We start from the raw sequence: 17,812 nt of genomic DNA, 5'->3' as shown, positions 1-17,812 counted from the left end.
ACTGAACATCAACCAAACAGTTATTGGTTTTATTTTGACATTCAGCGAATGCTGTCTGCAAATGTTCAATTCTAGCTGAGAATAACCTCTTTAAGGTCGCCCACCATTTTCAGTCAGATATATTTGGTGTTTGATCCATTAAGTGTTTTTAGAGTGAGTTTCAAATATTTGTGAGTTTCAGCAGTTAACCAGCGGTTGTGTTTAACAATAAGGATCCACTGAACCTTGACTTATTCAACTTTTGTTTTTATGTTGCAGTGAGTCTCATTAAAATGTGTTTTCAAAAATCTTTTAAAACAGTACAAATTTATTTATTGTATCTAGATATATACATATCTAGGTTTATTATATAAGTTGAAGTGAAACTATCCCTTTAAAAGCTTCCAATCCTTCATAGCCTGGTCTTGGTTCTGAAGGCTCTATCTGAGCAGCAGATGAAACTTGAAGATGGCTTTGAGATTTGATGGATCTGCTTCAGCCCACATTACTGAGACCCCCGGGTTGTCAGCGCATAAATAACGAGATAACTCACACACATGTTGCGGCGCCGTCGTTCTGTCGAACACCTTGGAAAATATGCAGAGCGGGAAGGTTCACATCAGAGGAGAAGAGTAGGAAAACACTGTAGGATTGGAGTTGGACACGCTGGATCTACCTGCTTTTATTTCTCTACACGCCATCCTTCCTTGGTTTTAGCAAGTAAAACCTACGGAAGCACTTAACTGCCAAATCTTTTAAAAACAAGAAAACTCTTGTTTTATTGAGATTTAAAAAACCTTCCAAAACAAGAAACTTGTTCTATTTTAATGACATAAAATTTTTGTTAAAACAAGAAAACTTTGTTTTAACAAAATTTATATTTCCTTAAAACCAAAATAAATGTTTTCAAAAAATAAATGTCATAACACTAAAACTAGGATTTTTAAATGTGGTTTAGAAATAAATGGGGTGAGAAGAAGGAATCTGTCAGGATGGTGTATTTTTAAATCTCGTTATAAAGTGAAAGTTACTCATTTTAACAAGATACAGTTCCTGAATTTATTTAGAATTTTGGCAGCTATATGCTTCCATAGGAACAAATGTGAACAGAAATATATTTATTTATTTATTTTCCTGTCAATCTCTACAAAGTGATTATGGTCTAGTTTCTAGTGCAAATATTTTAGTACACTTGGAATAAGACAAAACTAATTCACAAGCATCTTTTCAAATATTAGCTTGTTTTCAATCAATAATTATTGAATATTGATTTTTTTTTCATCTATATTTTTAATTTTATAAGTGAAATAATCTGCCTGTGGAATTAGTCCTTTAAAACTGTGAACTGTTGATGCCAACATGAGCGTTGGGGACGTCTGTACTGCTGCAACATGTTTAGCATCGAAATGCTAGTTAGCAAATATGCTAACTCCTTTTAGCACAACTTAAGTAGAACAAGTCTTTTCCAATGTCCAATCAGGTCGTTTTTTTAAGCAAAAATTGACCCAAGAGCCAAGAGAAGAGGCTTTGATGTGTGTCAATGCTTGCGGATGTCACTTGTGCGTCAGATTTATGGGTGTACCAGAAACGTGCGAATACAAAAGTTCCAAACCCTGAAAAGTCAGGAGCGCCTAAAAGTTGGACCTTTTGGTGCTTCTTGAGATTTTTCTTATTTTATTTTTTAGAGCACGTCATTGTCTGGTACAAACAGGAAATGACAGACATGTTAACAAGAACAACCCCAAGGGTGAACATCGTAGAGACGAGTACATGGATGCAGTGATCACATAAAAATTTCAAAACTGAACAACTGACTGCTCACCCCAACAAAGGTTTGGAAAAGGAACTAAAAGAAGGAACTAAAATCTGAAGTCAGCAGGTTTTCAGAGTGATTATAATGTGACAACAGGCCGACTCATCCTTTCTAGAAATTTTTAGCACATGAATGTTTTAAGAATACTGCGAACAAATGTGGTTCAAGAATGGGTCAGAGCAAATAGGCCAGGTTATAGGAAACGTCTTAGAGCTTTTAGTTGTTTTGGAATCAGATAAATTCCTAGAAGAAATTTCCTTTGTCTCATCACTGCTGTCAAGTTCATGTTGTGAATCAGTAAAACTGTTTCTAGGCGCTAAAAACAAAGATATTGATCTCTTCAACACGTTTCTATGTAGGTTTCTTCAGTGAAACTAAGCACCTCGTTTTAAGGCATTTGTATTGAAAATTACATGCCTGAAATCATTTTTGGAACTTATCACTTTTTTCAAGTAGAAAATTCAACATTTTTCCTTGTAAATGTTATTTTACGAAACATTTTGGTTGCAAAGTTAAGCCGTCTGCTACTGGACGTTTTGCATCAAACTTTTTCCGGCAATAAAACTTTGACCATTTGCTTTTACGTACTTTACTTCAATTTTGTTTGAATTTGAGCCCATAAGCCAGAAATTAAATTCGATTTCAAAAATGTCTTCAAATAAGCAAAACTTGAAGAAAATATTCAACAGTTTGCACTTTTCTTCCACTTTTAATCTGTTGGCATATCTCATTTATTAGTATTTTCATTAATTAGTGGTTTACTACATCAGAGTGTACAGTGTTTTTAATGTCACAACAGTTTTTGCTTCACACAAACAAAGTAACAACATCTGCAGACAGAAGACTGGAAAAACCAATAGAAAAAGGAACAAATATTATTTTTTAACGCAAAAAATATCCAAAAACCCTCCAAGATGCGTTAATGCTGTTAGTCAGAAACAAGTGAAACCAGTTATAAGCTTTAGATGTGGGAAAATGTTTTTTTAAATGTAAACCGTCAGTAAACTGTCCAAACATGCAGTATTGTTGCTTCATTAACTGAACAACAACTTACAGCAAAGGCACATTCAACACCCCGTTCCCTTTTGAAAAAGTAAAAAACAAACGAAAAAAAGACAAAATATAACTAAACCTCTCGTAGAAATCCACAAAATGAGCCGCCGCTCAGCAAAATCAGACAGAAAACAGAACAAAATGTTCTTCATGAAACAGAAAAACGTACATTTAGGTCTGAATCCCTTTAAAAAGCACAATTCATTAAATGTTTAATTCATTAAATGCGCAGCTGCATTTTCCAATAATATTGCACCCAAGTTCAACAACAACAAAAAAATAGAAATAAAGGAAGAAAAAAAAGATTCTTATTAGTTTGAGAAACAATCTAGCGTGAAACTAAGTAGATGTTGTGCTTTAATTAGTGAACTGTGTTAAAGTATTCAGATTTTGGCGTTATGGAAGACACAGGACTGAGTGTGCTTGGCATTAGTTTAATGGTTCTACACAAACAATGTAAAGCGGTTGCCAGGTCGGAGCATTAAGACCCAGTTATTTATAATCACTTATAAACAAACACCCTTTCTATTCTGATCAAGTTTCACTAAAAGGATTGGGAGGAAAAACGTTGCCATGTTTGGACAACATCCCCCATTTTCTTTAGTTTTACATCTCTCACTCTCTCTGTGTGGAGGTGTAAAGTTCTGGCACCGGTTCAAGTATTTGCAGGTTGTATGTTAGATGGTTTTCTGTGAAGTGGGGTTGTTTGAGAGCCTTTTTGTAAATAAATTTCATCAGTCAAAGCAACCAAACTCTACAAAATCCACCAAATTTAGCAGCAATGAACAGAAACATCTGTGTTTACAGAGAAAGTATTCCTTCTTAGAGAGCAAAACATTTAGATTTTGTTGTTTCACTGCTGTTCGGTAAAAAGGGTAAGCTATTTAAAAGTAGTTTTGAATATTTTTTCAGCTTGAGATAAATTTTTTCAGCCCCACGCCCCCACAAAAAAAAAAGGAAGAATTTTTTTGGCCCTAATTGTGTTCCGTAGTTTTGCAAATCCCAACTTGTGTAAATCTATCGTTCCTTCCTGTTGTCATTCTAAAAAAACAAACTTTTGCTATTGAAATTTTTTAAACTGAATCTAAGCAGTAGTTTTGAACTACTAACTACTTAAAAAAAAAATTCTTTAGCTCCATAGATCTGGTTTTCCATATCCATAAACCAACTCCAGTATTTATACTAACAAGGTAATGAGCTAATCTTCAATTGTAGCTCTTTTTTTTTTTTTTTTTTTTTTACCTTTAGCTGATATGTAAATGACCTGTTAATGCTAAAGTGACAACAGTGTAAAGATTTTTCATTTTTATTTTAAAATGTTAGCATTCTACGTTGGTATGATACTGACAACTCGCGACCGCTCCACAGAACCCTGCTTTTGAATAAATCTCTAATATCTCCAAAAATAGGATTGTTCTTCAGTCAAGATGAGATGTTGACTGCTTATAACTGCTCCACAGGATCCACACATTTGCTGATATTCCATAAACTAGAAACTGTTTTACAAACAAGGATCACTGAGACTGAAGCCTGGTAAGACAGTGACTGCTCATACTTAGTCCACAGTACCCAAATATTCCTTAAATTTAGATTTATTTTCCTCTAAACTTTTCCTCTAGGCTTTTCATTCAACCCCACTTTGCAGAATCCAAACTACAGTCATGTTAAAAAGAAAACACACCTAAAGGTGTACTTAGTTTTACAAAACGTTTCCATTTTGGTTCCATTTGTGTTTTTTTTTAAACTGATGTTTGCTTTTGAATGTTAGACCATTTGTACATTTTGATCCAACAACCAGTGGGTGTGTTTTTTTATGTGACTGTATCCCTTTAAGAAAATATTGCAGTAACATTCTGTATTTAGTTTTTTTTTTTTTTTTTTTTTTAGACTTTATTTCAGTGCTTTTCTAACTTCTCAGAAACCTAACATGACATCACAAATGGCAGAATAATCTCTCTGACGTACATTCAACGTGCTTCATCTTCGTGCTACAAGAAACGAAGACGAGAGAAGTGGAAGACGATAAAAGTCACTTCTTAAACCAACCTGTTTGGTTGGGAAAAATGGAAGAATCTCAGGCTAAATTTGGCGTTCATGGATTCCTTATAAACTGTTTCCATAGAAACGTTTTGCGCCTCAGTGAGCTCACGTGGAAGTCCCGAAAGGCCAAATGAGAATAGTTTTTAAAAAAGTCTGACCAAATCTTTGTTTTCTATTTAAATGTGAAAGTACAACAAACCATCTAGAATGAAATATTGTCAATTTTGAAAAAACATTTTACCCTCCAAAAAAAAAAAAATGTATCCTCCAATTTGACAAAAAAATTCCATGATGAAAAAAAAAAAATCTTTGTTTTACTTTTTTCTTGACTTCTGAAGTTGAGAGAAGTCAAAAATTTGGTCAGACTTTGAAAATGTTTTATTTTCTCGTTTGGCCTTTCAGGACTTCCGTACATCTGGCACCATATGGTGCATGGATGAAGTTCAGGAGCAGCACCTTTAGATTCGGCTCATAAATCTGCTGCTTCTCGACCAAAATAAAGGCTCAGTAGCTTTCTACCAGGATTTGCTAACTGACGGCAGTTTGGTTAGCAACTAAAGAGCAGGAGATCGGATGGAAACGAAAACCAAAACGCGGCACTAGTTCAGAATTTTGGCTGAAGGAAGCCGCTCCTGACCAATCAGGAGGCTCCGTTTAGGCGTGATGCTGCGCGATGAGGTTGCGTAGCTGTTTGATGACGGCGTCGATGAGCTTCTGTCGGTCTCTGTCCGCCTTCTTGAACTGGGCAAGGACGACATTCTTCCTGCTCGTCTCCTTCATCCTGGAGGCACAAAAACGAGGACAGGAGATGATTTGGGGGTGAAAGGTCAAAACGGGGTTAGAGGAGTGTTAGAAAATGCATCTGTAACAACTGTTCAACAGTCCTGTGAAAAACTATTTAGTCTTTAGGAACAATTGGGTTCCTAAAGACTTTTTTGTTCAAATTATGGGAAAATTATCACGGACAAATTAAAATCTTCTCGCAATAGAACCAGGTTTTGTGGTTTCTCCTGCAAGGTTTGCATCTTTCCTGTGACTTTACCTCAAAAGCAGCAGCACCCAAATCTGCTTGTGATTAATTTACTAAAATTGGCTAAATACAAGAATTCAAAAAAAGAGCGACTTAAACTGTGTTTTTATTGCTCAGAACAGATTAAATCAGCCTAAATTAAAATTGTAAAGTGTTTTAATAAAGAAGCAATTTAGACATTTTGGAACTTCAATGATTTACAAACAAAACTTAAACGGCTATTTTATTTGTTTAATTGAAATATTTAATGCTTAGTTCATTGCACAGGTGGTAAAAAAAATCTTAAAAGGTTTTTGTGATTTTAGTCTTAAAAAAAAAAAAGAAGCATTTTGCCAGTGAGTACCCTGGGGTGCTATTATGCTAAATTCATTTTTTGCATAAATTTTATTCTTCCATTTGGGTTTCTGCTGCTTCTTGAAGCCCAAGCACTTAAAAAACACCCAGACACTTTTTTTGGCAATAAATTAATATTTTAGGTGTCTAGAACCTGAGCTATTTCAAATATCTATCAAAGGTAATGTTACATTTGAAAGGGATTCCACCGTTACCTAGCAACCTCAACCATGCCCAGCCCTGTTACCTAGCAACTCAAGCAGATTTCCAGCACATTTGGTCAGCGGTTTTTTCTGTTGCATGCGCTGTACTTTGGCTGCTGGAAAAAACAAGTGTTTTGTTGTTGACTTACCATCCAGAAACCACTTGCTGCATTCTTATTATGTTGTGCAGGAGGCTCCACTTCTGCTTTTCAATGAGGTATGGTTGTATAATTGCAAATTTAAGAATGACTTTGTGCAAAAGAATGTAATATGTTTTGTATCGCACATAGGCGTCCTAATCTGTTCAAGGAAGCATAATAGGTAACCTTTAAATTAATAAAAAAAAATTTTGACACTCCTGGCAAAAGGGAAATACTTTTTGACAGTACTGTAAACACATTAAAAACACACACAGATGTGCAGTTGCATACTGGATCTCCAGGAGGTTTAGTCATACCTCGTATCTTTTTGGGGTTTGTTCATTACATATTCGCGTTCTTGAGCCAATTATTGGTGTAAACAAACCATTAATCCACAAACTGATTAAAATTGTTTTCATGCAGGCTGAATGTGAGAGAGGATGTGATTCAGATCAGTGTTACCACACAAGCTCAGATCTCTGCATCGTCAGCGATGGTTCAGATACAGACCGATGTGGGCGGCGTTTTTGGCAAGATAAACCTCAGTATCATCAACATATCGGCTGATTTTCCATTAACACAGAGAGTCACTCAGGTGAGATTTCACAATCACGCTATTAAAACTGGTTAGGAGCGGTTCAAAGTCGCATGCCTGCACTCAACATGACAAACAACCGTACAGACGATACTCACGGCTTAAACAACCTGTCCGAACAGGAGGAGAAGGAACGACAGGAAACAGGAGTTCAGACGAAGATGATAAGCTGGGAATCATTTCCACATCATTTTGTTGTTTTCTTTACATGTACGTGGGACAGATCTCACATTCCACCCTAAAACCAGATTTTCTGGTTCTGGTCTGATTTCTGAATCTGAAGCAATAGCATTTAATACATTTGTTTCCTTTGGCCTTTCAGCCAATTGATTATTGGGATCAGAGGCGACGTCACACTGTGTGAAAGACAAACCGCTGTAAAGCAGGGTTGAATGTGGAGTTAAATTACTTTTAAGGTTTTATAGATTAACATGGTTACAGATGTCATAGATAACATGTACAAATGTTTTAGATGTTATCTATGACATCTGACGTTTTAGGGTCAGGGTGGGCTAATTCTAAAACGTAAACATAAACATCAGCTCTGGTAATGCTAAAGCGCTAAATTCAATTATAGCACACTGCCCTCAACAGGCTCACATCTGTCATTACACTCCTGTCTGCACGGTTTGCAGACAGGAAGTGATTCTTTGGACCCGACCTTTCACTCATGATTTCAGTTTTGAAGTTGTTGATAATTGTCGCAACAGCTATGCTAATCCTGTGCAGAAAAAACAAACAGTCTGCGAAACCCAGACTGACGCTAAAACCATTACTCACTTCTCCAGCAGGGCCAGCGCAGTGTGTGGGTTGACTCTCAGGTATTTGCAGGTGGATTTCCCGTAGTCAGCCAGGTAAGTGGACCAGTCCCACTGGGTGAAAAGGTCCAGTAACTGAGCCAAAACATTGAGAAAGAGGAAGAGAGATTTAGAGAGAATGACTCACAGATTCAAAGATCAGCAGAAGCCTGGGAATATTAACACCAACATCAACAACGTCCGCATGCGAAGGGCGATATGCTAACCAGCTTCAGGAGCAGGGAGTTATCACACTGCAGCTTTGAATAAGTTCAAAGCTGCAAAAATATAACCAGAAATATTGAAAGATTTATGGAGATTAAGAGGGTTTTTTTATGAGAAGCTTTTTAGGCTCAAAGAAAATTCAGATTTTTTAAAATAATTCCTTAAACTTTTAATAGTTTTTTTTATCTTTGCTAGTTTTTCCACTCCAAGTAAGCAATAAAAAAAGATAATTTATTAGTACATTTCCACAAAGGAATGACAGAAAACTAATTCTGAGTGTCCTTTATGGCATCATTTAGAAACAAAAGCTTGGATCCGAACCTAATCCAACTGCTTGTTTAAAATGTCTGAGTAAGGAAGAGACGGCTTGGTCTCCGCCTGACCTTCCTGTTATGAGTTAACTGTGCTGCGTTTTCTCAGTGCTAAATGAGCAAAGCGCAAACAAAGAAGTCATAATCTTCCTAAGAACTTAGAGGGGACTACACAAACTGAATTAGCATTGGATTTAAAACACTGGAGCTGGACGGTTTCTTTTTCTCCAACATGACAAATACCTGACCTCCATAAAAAGCTCTGTTTTTATGACATCTCAGAGCTAAATGTCACTCAAAAAAACAAAAGAAAGAGAAAATAAAGAGGCTAGGAGGAACGGTTTCATCTTCGTCTAGCTGACCCACTATTCAAAGTGTTGCATAACCAGCTGCTGCCCTGCTGAACCCGGCGTAAAACACACATGCAGAAACAGGCAGGCTAACCCGTAAGCCACCTCAGTCTGTGTGTGAGCAGGGAGCCCCAGTGAACTCCACGTAACACCAAACACACACAGATCCAGAGAGAGAAACCATATGTGAGTGAGGGATGAGAGAGGAGGAGGTGGAGCAGAGAGATGGAGAGCAAAACCACATGTGGGGAAGATGGAGGGCACAAATGAAAGAGCAGAGATGGAAACAGACACCGAACAGCGAACGCGACAAATGGGAGGGGAGGCAGAGTGAGGAGAAAAGAGTGGAATGACAGGCTGCCGTGGAAAGGAAGTGCTCATATTTAGCCCTTTGAATGACATCAATTTCTTCTGAACTATTTTTAAAAGAGGGTCATGTGGGAAAACTAAGCATTCAGTATCCTATCTGCAATAGACAGATTTCTGTGTGATTTCAGTTTGAGGAATCATAGAAATGTTCGAATTAACAGCTTCTCAGAGTTAAGATAACAGCTTTTCAAAGTTTAACTAACAGGAACTCAAACTCAAGCTAAAGCTTCACAGAGTCCAGCTAACGACTTCTCAGAATGAAGCTATAAAGTCAAGCTAACAAGCACTCAAACTCAAGCTAATGTCGTCTAAGAGAAGAGCGAAAATCCTTTCATTTGCTAACAGGCACTCAACTTCAAGAAAACTTCAGGCTAACAGGTACTTAGAATTGACCAACTGCTTTTGAGAGTTGAGCTAACACTGTAGTTCAGAGTCAAGCTAACAGCTACTAGCCAAACATGGTGGTGGGATAACTAGGATCAATATAAAGTCAGTGATGGAACCATGAATTCTGATTCCTACCACAACATTCTGAATGAAAATGTTGATTCAAAACATGAATCTAGCAAATTAGAGTGTGAAACAAAGCAAAACTAAAACACTAAACATATTGCAGAAACAAATCAATGTTGCAAAGAAAAGTAGGTGAAGTATCTCATGAGTGATGTAAGAGTTATTAGCACTGATCACCAGTTGTTGATGATTCAGTGAGCAATACGTTTCTCACATTGGGCCATACGTTGGTTTTGACAGCTTTTCTTAGCTAATAAATGACATTACAATTTGTTTACTCAGGTTATTGTCCGGTATCACTTGAGTTAAGAGTTTTCTTAAAAGTAAACCTGAATCATTTCCTCCATTTTTATGACCGCTGTAAATCTAAGTGAGGAGGTCAAGGCTGCTACCCGAGTTATTCCCTAAAACAGGAAGTTTCCTGAATATTTGCTCTGTTCGGTTCAATTAGCCATCCAGAGAAGACGAATGCCTCTTTGTACTTCCTCCCCTTTCTCCTCCCACCTTCGTCCAGCTCCCACTATCTGCTATCTGTTTTCTTCTCCTTCCCCGGTCCTCCCACTGCCGTGTTCCCCTCTCCTTGTCCTCAAGTTCACCCCGTTGTGGCCGAGGTTTGACCCGCTAATCCTCTCGTATAAACAAGTACAAACAGGCGTGCTGCGTTTGCACTCAGGAACAGGTACAAGGCAGAAGACAAAAAAAAAAAGAAAAACGATCGGTGTTAATCAGATACAGGAAGCTGAGCAGGACTTTTATGGCTGTATGGATGCAGCTTCACAACAAAAAAAGGATACATTTGAGTTTGTTTATTTCTAATTCATATCAATCATCCAACTGCTGCTGAATATAAAGAACAAACTGTCAGTTTATCTTATTTTAATGCTGTTTCGGGTGTCTTTTACTGAGAAATGTCCCCTCAACAACATTTCACAACTGGCAACCTTCCCAACTGAGGCGGTTTGTCCAACCAGATTTTGGAGGACATTTTGGCCGATTCCCAACAGTCCAACTTTTCTCTCTTCACTCCAATGCTTGGTTTTTACTGTTGCCAATGTTGCCGCTGTAAACCTTTTTAAAATAAGTGTTTCCATTCTGTTAATTTGACTTTAATCTGTGCAATCCAGTGAAAGTTTATGGCATTAAATTAACACAAAGAAATGATTTATTCTGCTGGATAAACTTGTGGATCGTTTGGTAGATTTGATTGGATTCAGGACCAAATTTGCAACATTTGTTACATTTTGTGGTTCTCTTTCACACTGCACAGTCAAACAAATCATTAAACACTTGAGTTAAACAGTTTGAGGTTTTGCTTGTGAGGTCGTCCAGTGATTCCCAGTTTGTCTCAAAAACTACTAGTAACCATTTGAAGCTTCTTTTTTTTACCAGTCGGTGTGACACTACTGATGATTTAATTTAGTAATAAATCATTGTTGCGGTTTATAGTGTGGTAAATCAACTCTCTTCAGATTCATTTTATTTTAAAAGGTATAATTTAATATGTAGCTAACTGAATAAGACACTAAATATCAAGACAATTTCAGATGGACTTACAGAAGCTGAAGGGAGGCCAGATAAAAGGCATCCTGCAGTTGTTGCTTTACGGGAAGCAACCCTGAAATGTCGTGTTAACACTCACCAGGAAAGAAGACCGACACCAAACCGCAGACTGATAAGCTGGCAGCACAGCTATAATATTTACATTTTATCTTAAAATGGACTGCTGCCTAAACTCTGGGACACCAAATCGGTTCATCTCTTTTTTTAAAACATGTGGCGTGTTTGAGCCGTTAGCGTGCCGAGCTCAAGCTAACGGGTTACAAATGGCTCATAAAACATGCAAAAGAAACAGGCAACTTAATACGTGTCTGCAGGAGAAAGAAAACACACAACAAAGAGAGAGAAAATGAATAATTTACAGGCAGTTAAAAGTGTAACATGGTGTAGCATTCATCACTATTGAACTATACTACTTCACAGTAAAATGCTAGCACTTTGCAACCATTTTCAAGGAAAGTTTTCAAACTTTTCCAGGACCATACTTTGGAGATAGTAACACAAATTAAGAAAATTTTATTTAAATATAGGGCTGGAAAATAAATCAGCAACAATACATATTTCAACTGACACATGATCAATATCAAGAGAATATTAAATATTTAACAGACAATATTCACTGAGCTCCGATCCAAAGGAAAGACTTTCGTGGAGGGTTGGAGGAATTTACTAACTTGCTCTTTGGTTACCTAGCAACTCACTCATTCTGTGGTTACCTAGCAACAGCCTGCTGAGTAACTGGCACAGCAGCAGTTTAAGGTTTCCACATTTTATACCAGGGACAAGGTAAATTAAAATATAACAGTTATATGTTTCGAAAAAAAATGTTCCAAAAAAAAAAAAAAAAAGTGAGGCACACACAATCCAGTAGGTCCAAATTAATCATCAAAATGACTGATAGAATAATCGATAACTAAAATAATCAATAGTTGCAGCCCTAATTTCAACACAAACAATTTCAACACAAGATATTTACCAGTTTCTACAAACTAAATTCAGACGGCAGAAAAACACAAGCTTACCAAGTATTTAGTTCTAGTTTGTAGTGTGAATATTTGGTACATGTAAAATTAGACTAAAACAAACTTAGAAGTAACTTTTTAGCAACATATTGGAGCTTGTTTTAAATTAATACTTAATATAAAATAGTAAAAGTTCCACTGGCAGATTATTTCACGTAAATCATAGGAAAAATTCTCTTGTAAGTAAAATATTCTGCCAATGGAACAAGAAATTATTTTTTTATTTTAATCATAGTAAAAATATCTTATTGCACGTGAAATAAGAAAACTAACTTACAAGTAAATTTTCAGCGAGAAATAGGAATTTGTTTTCAGTTAATACGTCTCCAATATTGATTAAAAAAGTACTAGTCATTATTTCCCTTGTTATAAATGAACTTTCTTTAAAGTCAATATTAAGAAATTATTGACTTAAATTCCTATCTCTTGTCAAAACATTACTTATAAGTTAGTTTTAGGTATAAAACTGGTACAAATGTCTACTATACTTGAAAAAAGACAAAACTGACTTACAAGTAACTTTTCAGCAAGTAATAGCAGCTTGTTTTAGGTCAGTAAATCCTTAATATTGATAAAAGAAGATGTTTTGGTTCCACTGGCTGATTATTTCACTTATGGAAAAAATATATGGCTAAAAGTGAAATAATCTGCTAGTGGAAACAAAAAGTTTTTTTAATCAATATTAAAGAAGTACTGACTTGAAGCAAGCTCCTATAACTTGTTGAAAAGTTATTTCTAAGTCATTTTTTGGGGTAAAAAATGGAGGAAGAGAAAATGCAGACAGGACTCCTGAAAATGAAAAACAGAGAAGAAGAAAAACACAAAAAACCTGCGTGGGCTTTTCCGAACATAAAAAAAACAAAAAACGAGGCACACGCGATCCAGCAGGTCCTACTGGCGAACCCGCTCACACACACACACACACACACACACACCTGACCCTGGATTCACCCGCAGCACACACACTCTGAGAAACCGGCAGGTCCCTTTCTTCACCTCTAGCTGAACTTTTCTCTCCGTCTCGCTCCTCCTCTCTCACCTCGCCGTGACCTCCCCCTTGCACTATCGCTCCACACACACACACACACACACACACGCACACACAAAAAAACACATATTGCTTCCTCTTATTCTTCCAGGAGGGACGAGCACAAAAACAAAGTGATGTGTTACCCTCACTTTTCTTGTTTTCTCCCCCTCCATCTCTCGTTTCACTCCTATTATTACTCTCCATCACCATATTCTCCTCCTCAGCCTCATCTATCGTCCTCCTTACACCTTTATTTACCTTCCTCTCTCTCCAGCAGCTTTCTCCTTCCTCTCCTTTCACTTTTCAGAGATGTTGATGCTAACTCCGGCTCTTTATTTTCCTTGTTTACACTCTGCAAATCCAAACTCTTCCGCCTCTATGAAAACTCAATAAATGCTGGAAACTTCTCCATTTTTCCCCTCTCCAAGCTGTCAGTCTCCCTGAACGTTTGACATGCAGAGAGGTCAGAGGTCACTAAAAGCAGTGAAAGTGGATGGGACTTTTATCAAACACAGCAGCCATGTTGGCAGCCGTCCATCTCAGCCGTCTGGCTCCAGACTGCAGCTGTCCTCCATCAATCAGCCATCAAGTCTGACGGCTCTCTTCATCCATAAAACTCCTCGAAAAATGGCAAAAGGAAATTATGACAGCCAGACTCAGAGGTTGTTTTTTTTTTAATTACGGGAATAAAGTCATAAAGACATAATGTTACCAGAAGAAAGCTGTAAAACTACCAGAAAAAAGTTGTTTTATTGAACAAAGTGACTCGGCAAGTTTGTGATTCTTCTTTGTTTAAATGAAACTGATAATAATGTGAAGCTGATGTGTTAACAGATTATATAAGAAACGAATACCAAACTATAACTTCACAAATGCTCAACAGTACTCGTTTATTTTTTATTATTTTTAGTGAAGGAGAGATTCTAAAGTTTCTGCCTCGTCCTCCAGATATTATGACTCTATTCTGGTAATCCGAGTTTATTCTGGGATTATTTTGACCTTATTGTCACGTGACTTTTTGTCAAACAATTTTATTCTGATTATACAACTTGTTTTTATTATTATGACTATTCTTGTAATATTATGAGTTAATTCTCATTATTACGACATGAATTTTTTTCTCATAACTCCATTTTTAAAATACGACTGTCATACGACTCTATTCTTGTATTTTTATGACTTATTGAAATATTCCACGTTAGCCGTAATAAGACGTAATTCTGGTTCAACTTTTTCTCATGTTACAATATTTTCTTGCATTGTTACAACTTTATTCTCAAAATAAATTAATTCTTGTAAGATCTTATTCTCGTATTTTTACTGTTTTCTTTCTTGTATTATAACTTTATTCTCATGTTGTTTCGATGTAATGTACGACAAAATTGTCAATATAGAGATTATGGAATATGCCAAATATTGCATCCAAAATATTTAAATTTTACTAACGTATTTGATTTAAGGTGTGATATAAAAGACACATATTTGATTTTCAATAGTACTAATTTAATAGAACTATTTTCTATCTCCTATCTTATTTTATTAATACATTTTAATTTTTCCATGTTTTTTCTCTCATTTTTCTTATGTTTTCATTTAATACATTGTTTTTATTTAACTCTTTATTGTAAATTTTGGCAGGATAGGCCCTCCATATTTATGGAGCAACTACTTTTAAAGGCAAAATGAAGCTGCTGCTCAACGTTTGAGCCCATTAACTACAGGTAAGGAAATGTATTTACAGACTGGGTTCCTTCTTATTTAGGGGTGTCAGAGTAAAGGGGGGATGTATCCCAAAAACAAAAATCCGTTTACGACAAGCTGAAGTCGTTGAACATAACGCCTCACGTCGAGCAGAGTTCAAAGTTCACCGAAAGCAGTGAAAGTGGTTCCAACCGTCTCCAGTCCTAAACGCCCGTCTATCAGCCGTCTCTTCAACCTTTCCTCAACTTTATCTTTCAAACTCTGGAGGTCAGAGGTCACCATCAGCACACACGCCGACACCCGTCATCCGAGATTAAAACGCCGAGGAGACGTCCAGGCTGAGCGTGAAGATTTTTGGCGCTCGTCTGTCACACGGAGGGTTTGCGTCCTGCCGGTCCTTCATCCAGGAATTCAAAGGAAAACTTTATCAGGAAGACAACAGCCGCCATCGGCCATCTTTAAGCTCATCTATAAGATGTGGAGAAGCAAATCTTTTGGTTCTCTTTGGTCTTTTTCCTCTTTACTATGTTTTAGATAAAGTCCTAACGCTAAACAGACGTCAACTCACCGTTTATTACCATTTTCTAAACTGATTATTGGTTTATTGGTCCAGAAATTCTCCACAGAGTTACACGTTGTTCAGAAGTGAAATAGGTAAAGAAAAACGACTTTTTAACATTTTCACAATGCAAATCTTATTTTCTGCCCAAAATATCCTGATTTGTTTGTTTTTTTAATGTCCTGGATGATGACAGAAGATGCTTAAGCATTTTTCAGCTCTTTACCGTAATAAAATAAACGTCACCGGAAAATATCACAATTTTCTATCAAATTTTCTATCAAATCTCCCGGTCTGCTTGGCGTTCACATACACAGCCGAACTGCAGTTCATTTCACACCAAAATGAACCAAACTTTCTAGTCAAACGAATTAAAGTTTGATTAAAGCGCACTAAACAAGAATGCTCCCTCAGAATATCTTTTCTTTTCAAAATTAAGACTGAAATTTGTATATTTCACAAAACTTTAGTGTCATCACACAAGTCACATGATCAACAACCGGATGTTACTACTGGCGGAGACGACGAAGAAGACAACAGGAAGTGGTAGGATGACGACGGTGCTGCATTTTTTTTAATGACTTACTGCTTGAACAAACTTATTCATGTGGGATTTTAATTGCGTTTATTTAATTTAAACACCAAAATTGTGCTTTTTTTTACATTGGCGGAATATTGACAAATTTGTAATAGAAACAACTGATGTTGGGTAAAATAAAATTTGTCTGATGAATAAAAATTGAGTTCAAACTAAAATTCCTTGTGATTTCTAAAAACGTAGCATCCGAACTTTCATCATCTTATTTCTTTTCAAACAATCGCGTCAGCTTGAGTTTATTTTTGGGTAAAATCTCAGCGGTTTAATCATTTTGGAGCCACTAATGCTAAACGTTCCCTCCACTGTGAAGCATCCCAGCATGGCTCACCTCATTGACTGACACGCCGCAGGAAGAGAGTTCACACTTAACCCCAGAGCTGGGAGGTCAACGGTCACACTGGGAGGTTATCAGGCGACACTGGGGCAGCTACTGGTTCTCTGTCTCTGAGAGGATCCTTCTCCAGTTTAAACAAACACGTCCAGCTGTCCCAGTTTCCCCAACCAGGCTGGATTTCAGGAAGATGCTTTTGAAATTTCCCCTGTTGCAGATGAAAGAGTCTTTACAAGCCTGCAGCGCGGGCCGTATCGCTCCATCATGAGCTATGACTGGAATGAGGTAAGCTTGGATGTTTATCGCTCTGCAGCAGGGAACTAATTTTACATTCTCCCAGCAGGGCCAAGAGCTAAATTAAAACCAAAAGTGTGTGTCTTTGTACATCTGCCACCGCCGCAGAGCAGCGCGCCGCTGCCAGTGACCACAACACAGCGCTCAAGCTGAACTCGACGGCTCGTCATGTACGAGCCGAACGCGGGGAAGCTAACCTCTGTTCTCGTTCACAAAGAGGTCAGAGGTCAGCTGCGGATCACAAACGTTTAGAGGCTCAGACCTCATGAATGCATCGTAGAGAAGGTAAATCACTCCAAGTAGTCGAGTTTTTCTACTGGAGAACATTTTCTCATTGACTGAACGAAGAGAGAGAAGCAAAGTCTAAACATGGAAAAGGATTTCTACCCTGACAGACTCAAGTTTCATCGTTAAATATTTTCAGTTTCAGCTCCTTAAAAGCAACTGAAAAGATTCAAAATCTCATCAGATCAGCAGCAAAAATATTTAAAGGGGCAGTACTATGTAAAAAAATATTTTTTTAGCTGTACATGACATTATAATGGTTTCCCTGGAGTGTTGATTTGACTCTTTTATGCATGTTTGATAAATCCCTTAATCGCCATAGCAACCATGCAGCTGTGCAAAACGCCTGGTTGGACCAAACTCAACCCACAAAACGCAGCTCCTCCTCAGACTTGCCAAGCTGCTGCATCACGATTCCCCAATCAGCTCCTTCAGACTAGCCAGCAGCAATAAGCAAACACCTGTTTAAAGTTTTGATATATTAAAGGGTAATTTTGTTTACAGAGATTTTATTTTAGAACTTGGTTGTGTTTGGTTTTTATCTCCGTTTTATATATTGCTTTTGTTTTATTTTGGATAATTAAAATATGTTCCAGTTCCAGTGTTCTTTACAAAATTAAGTTTATTAGTCTTTATTAAAGAGAGAACTTGCTTTATTATGTCATTATCAACATATTACTTGAA

The 17,812-nt window shown here is 37.0% G+C and overlaps 1 protein-coding gene across 4 annotated transcripts in view; it reads right to left on the bottom strand.

Moving 5' to 3' along the window:
* Window positions 1-4,052: 4,052 nt before the first annotated feature.
* The window catches only part of exoc6b (exocyst complex component 6B), an 84,895-nt gene continuing 71,135 nt past the window's right edge, over window positions 4,053-17,812 (bottom strand). For 2 of the 4 annotated variants that reach the window (XM_044097531.1, XM_044097533.1), the window contains 3 exons: window positions 7,967-8,079; window positions 7,285-7,296; window positions 4,053-5,666 (listed from right to left, as the gene is read on the bottom strand). In XM_044097531.1, the coding sequence (XP_043953466.1) occupies window positions 5,540-5,666; window positions 7,285-7,296; window positions 7,967-8,079 (252 nt within the window). In that variant the 3' untranslated portion in view covers window positions 4,053-5,539. The remainder of the gene's footprint in view (window positions 5,667-7,284; window positions 7,297-7,966; window positions 8,080-17,812) is intronic. The other 2 variants (XM_044097532.1, XM_044097534.1) reach the window with 1 other exon arrangement.

Source organism: Gambusia affinis, linkage group LG18 (assembly GCF_019740435.1).
Source record: "Gambusia affinis linkage group LG18, SWU_Gaff_1.0, whole genome shotgun sequence".
NCBI classification, from domain to species: domain Eukaryota; kingdom Metazoa; phylum Chordata; class Actinopteri; order Cyprinodontiformes; family Poeciliidae; genus Gambusia; species Gambusia affinis.
The sequence above is the reverse complement of the archived record's forward strand: the minus strand, read 5'-3'. Positions and strand labels throughout refer to the sequence as shown.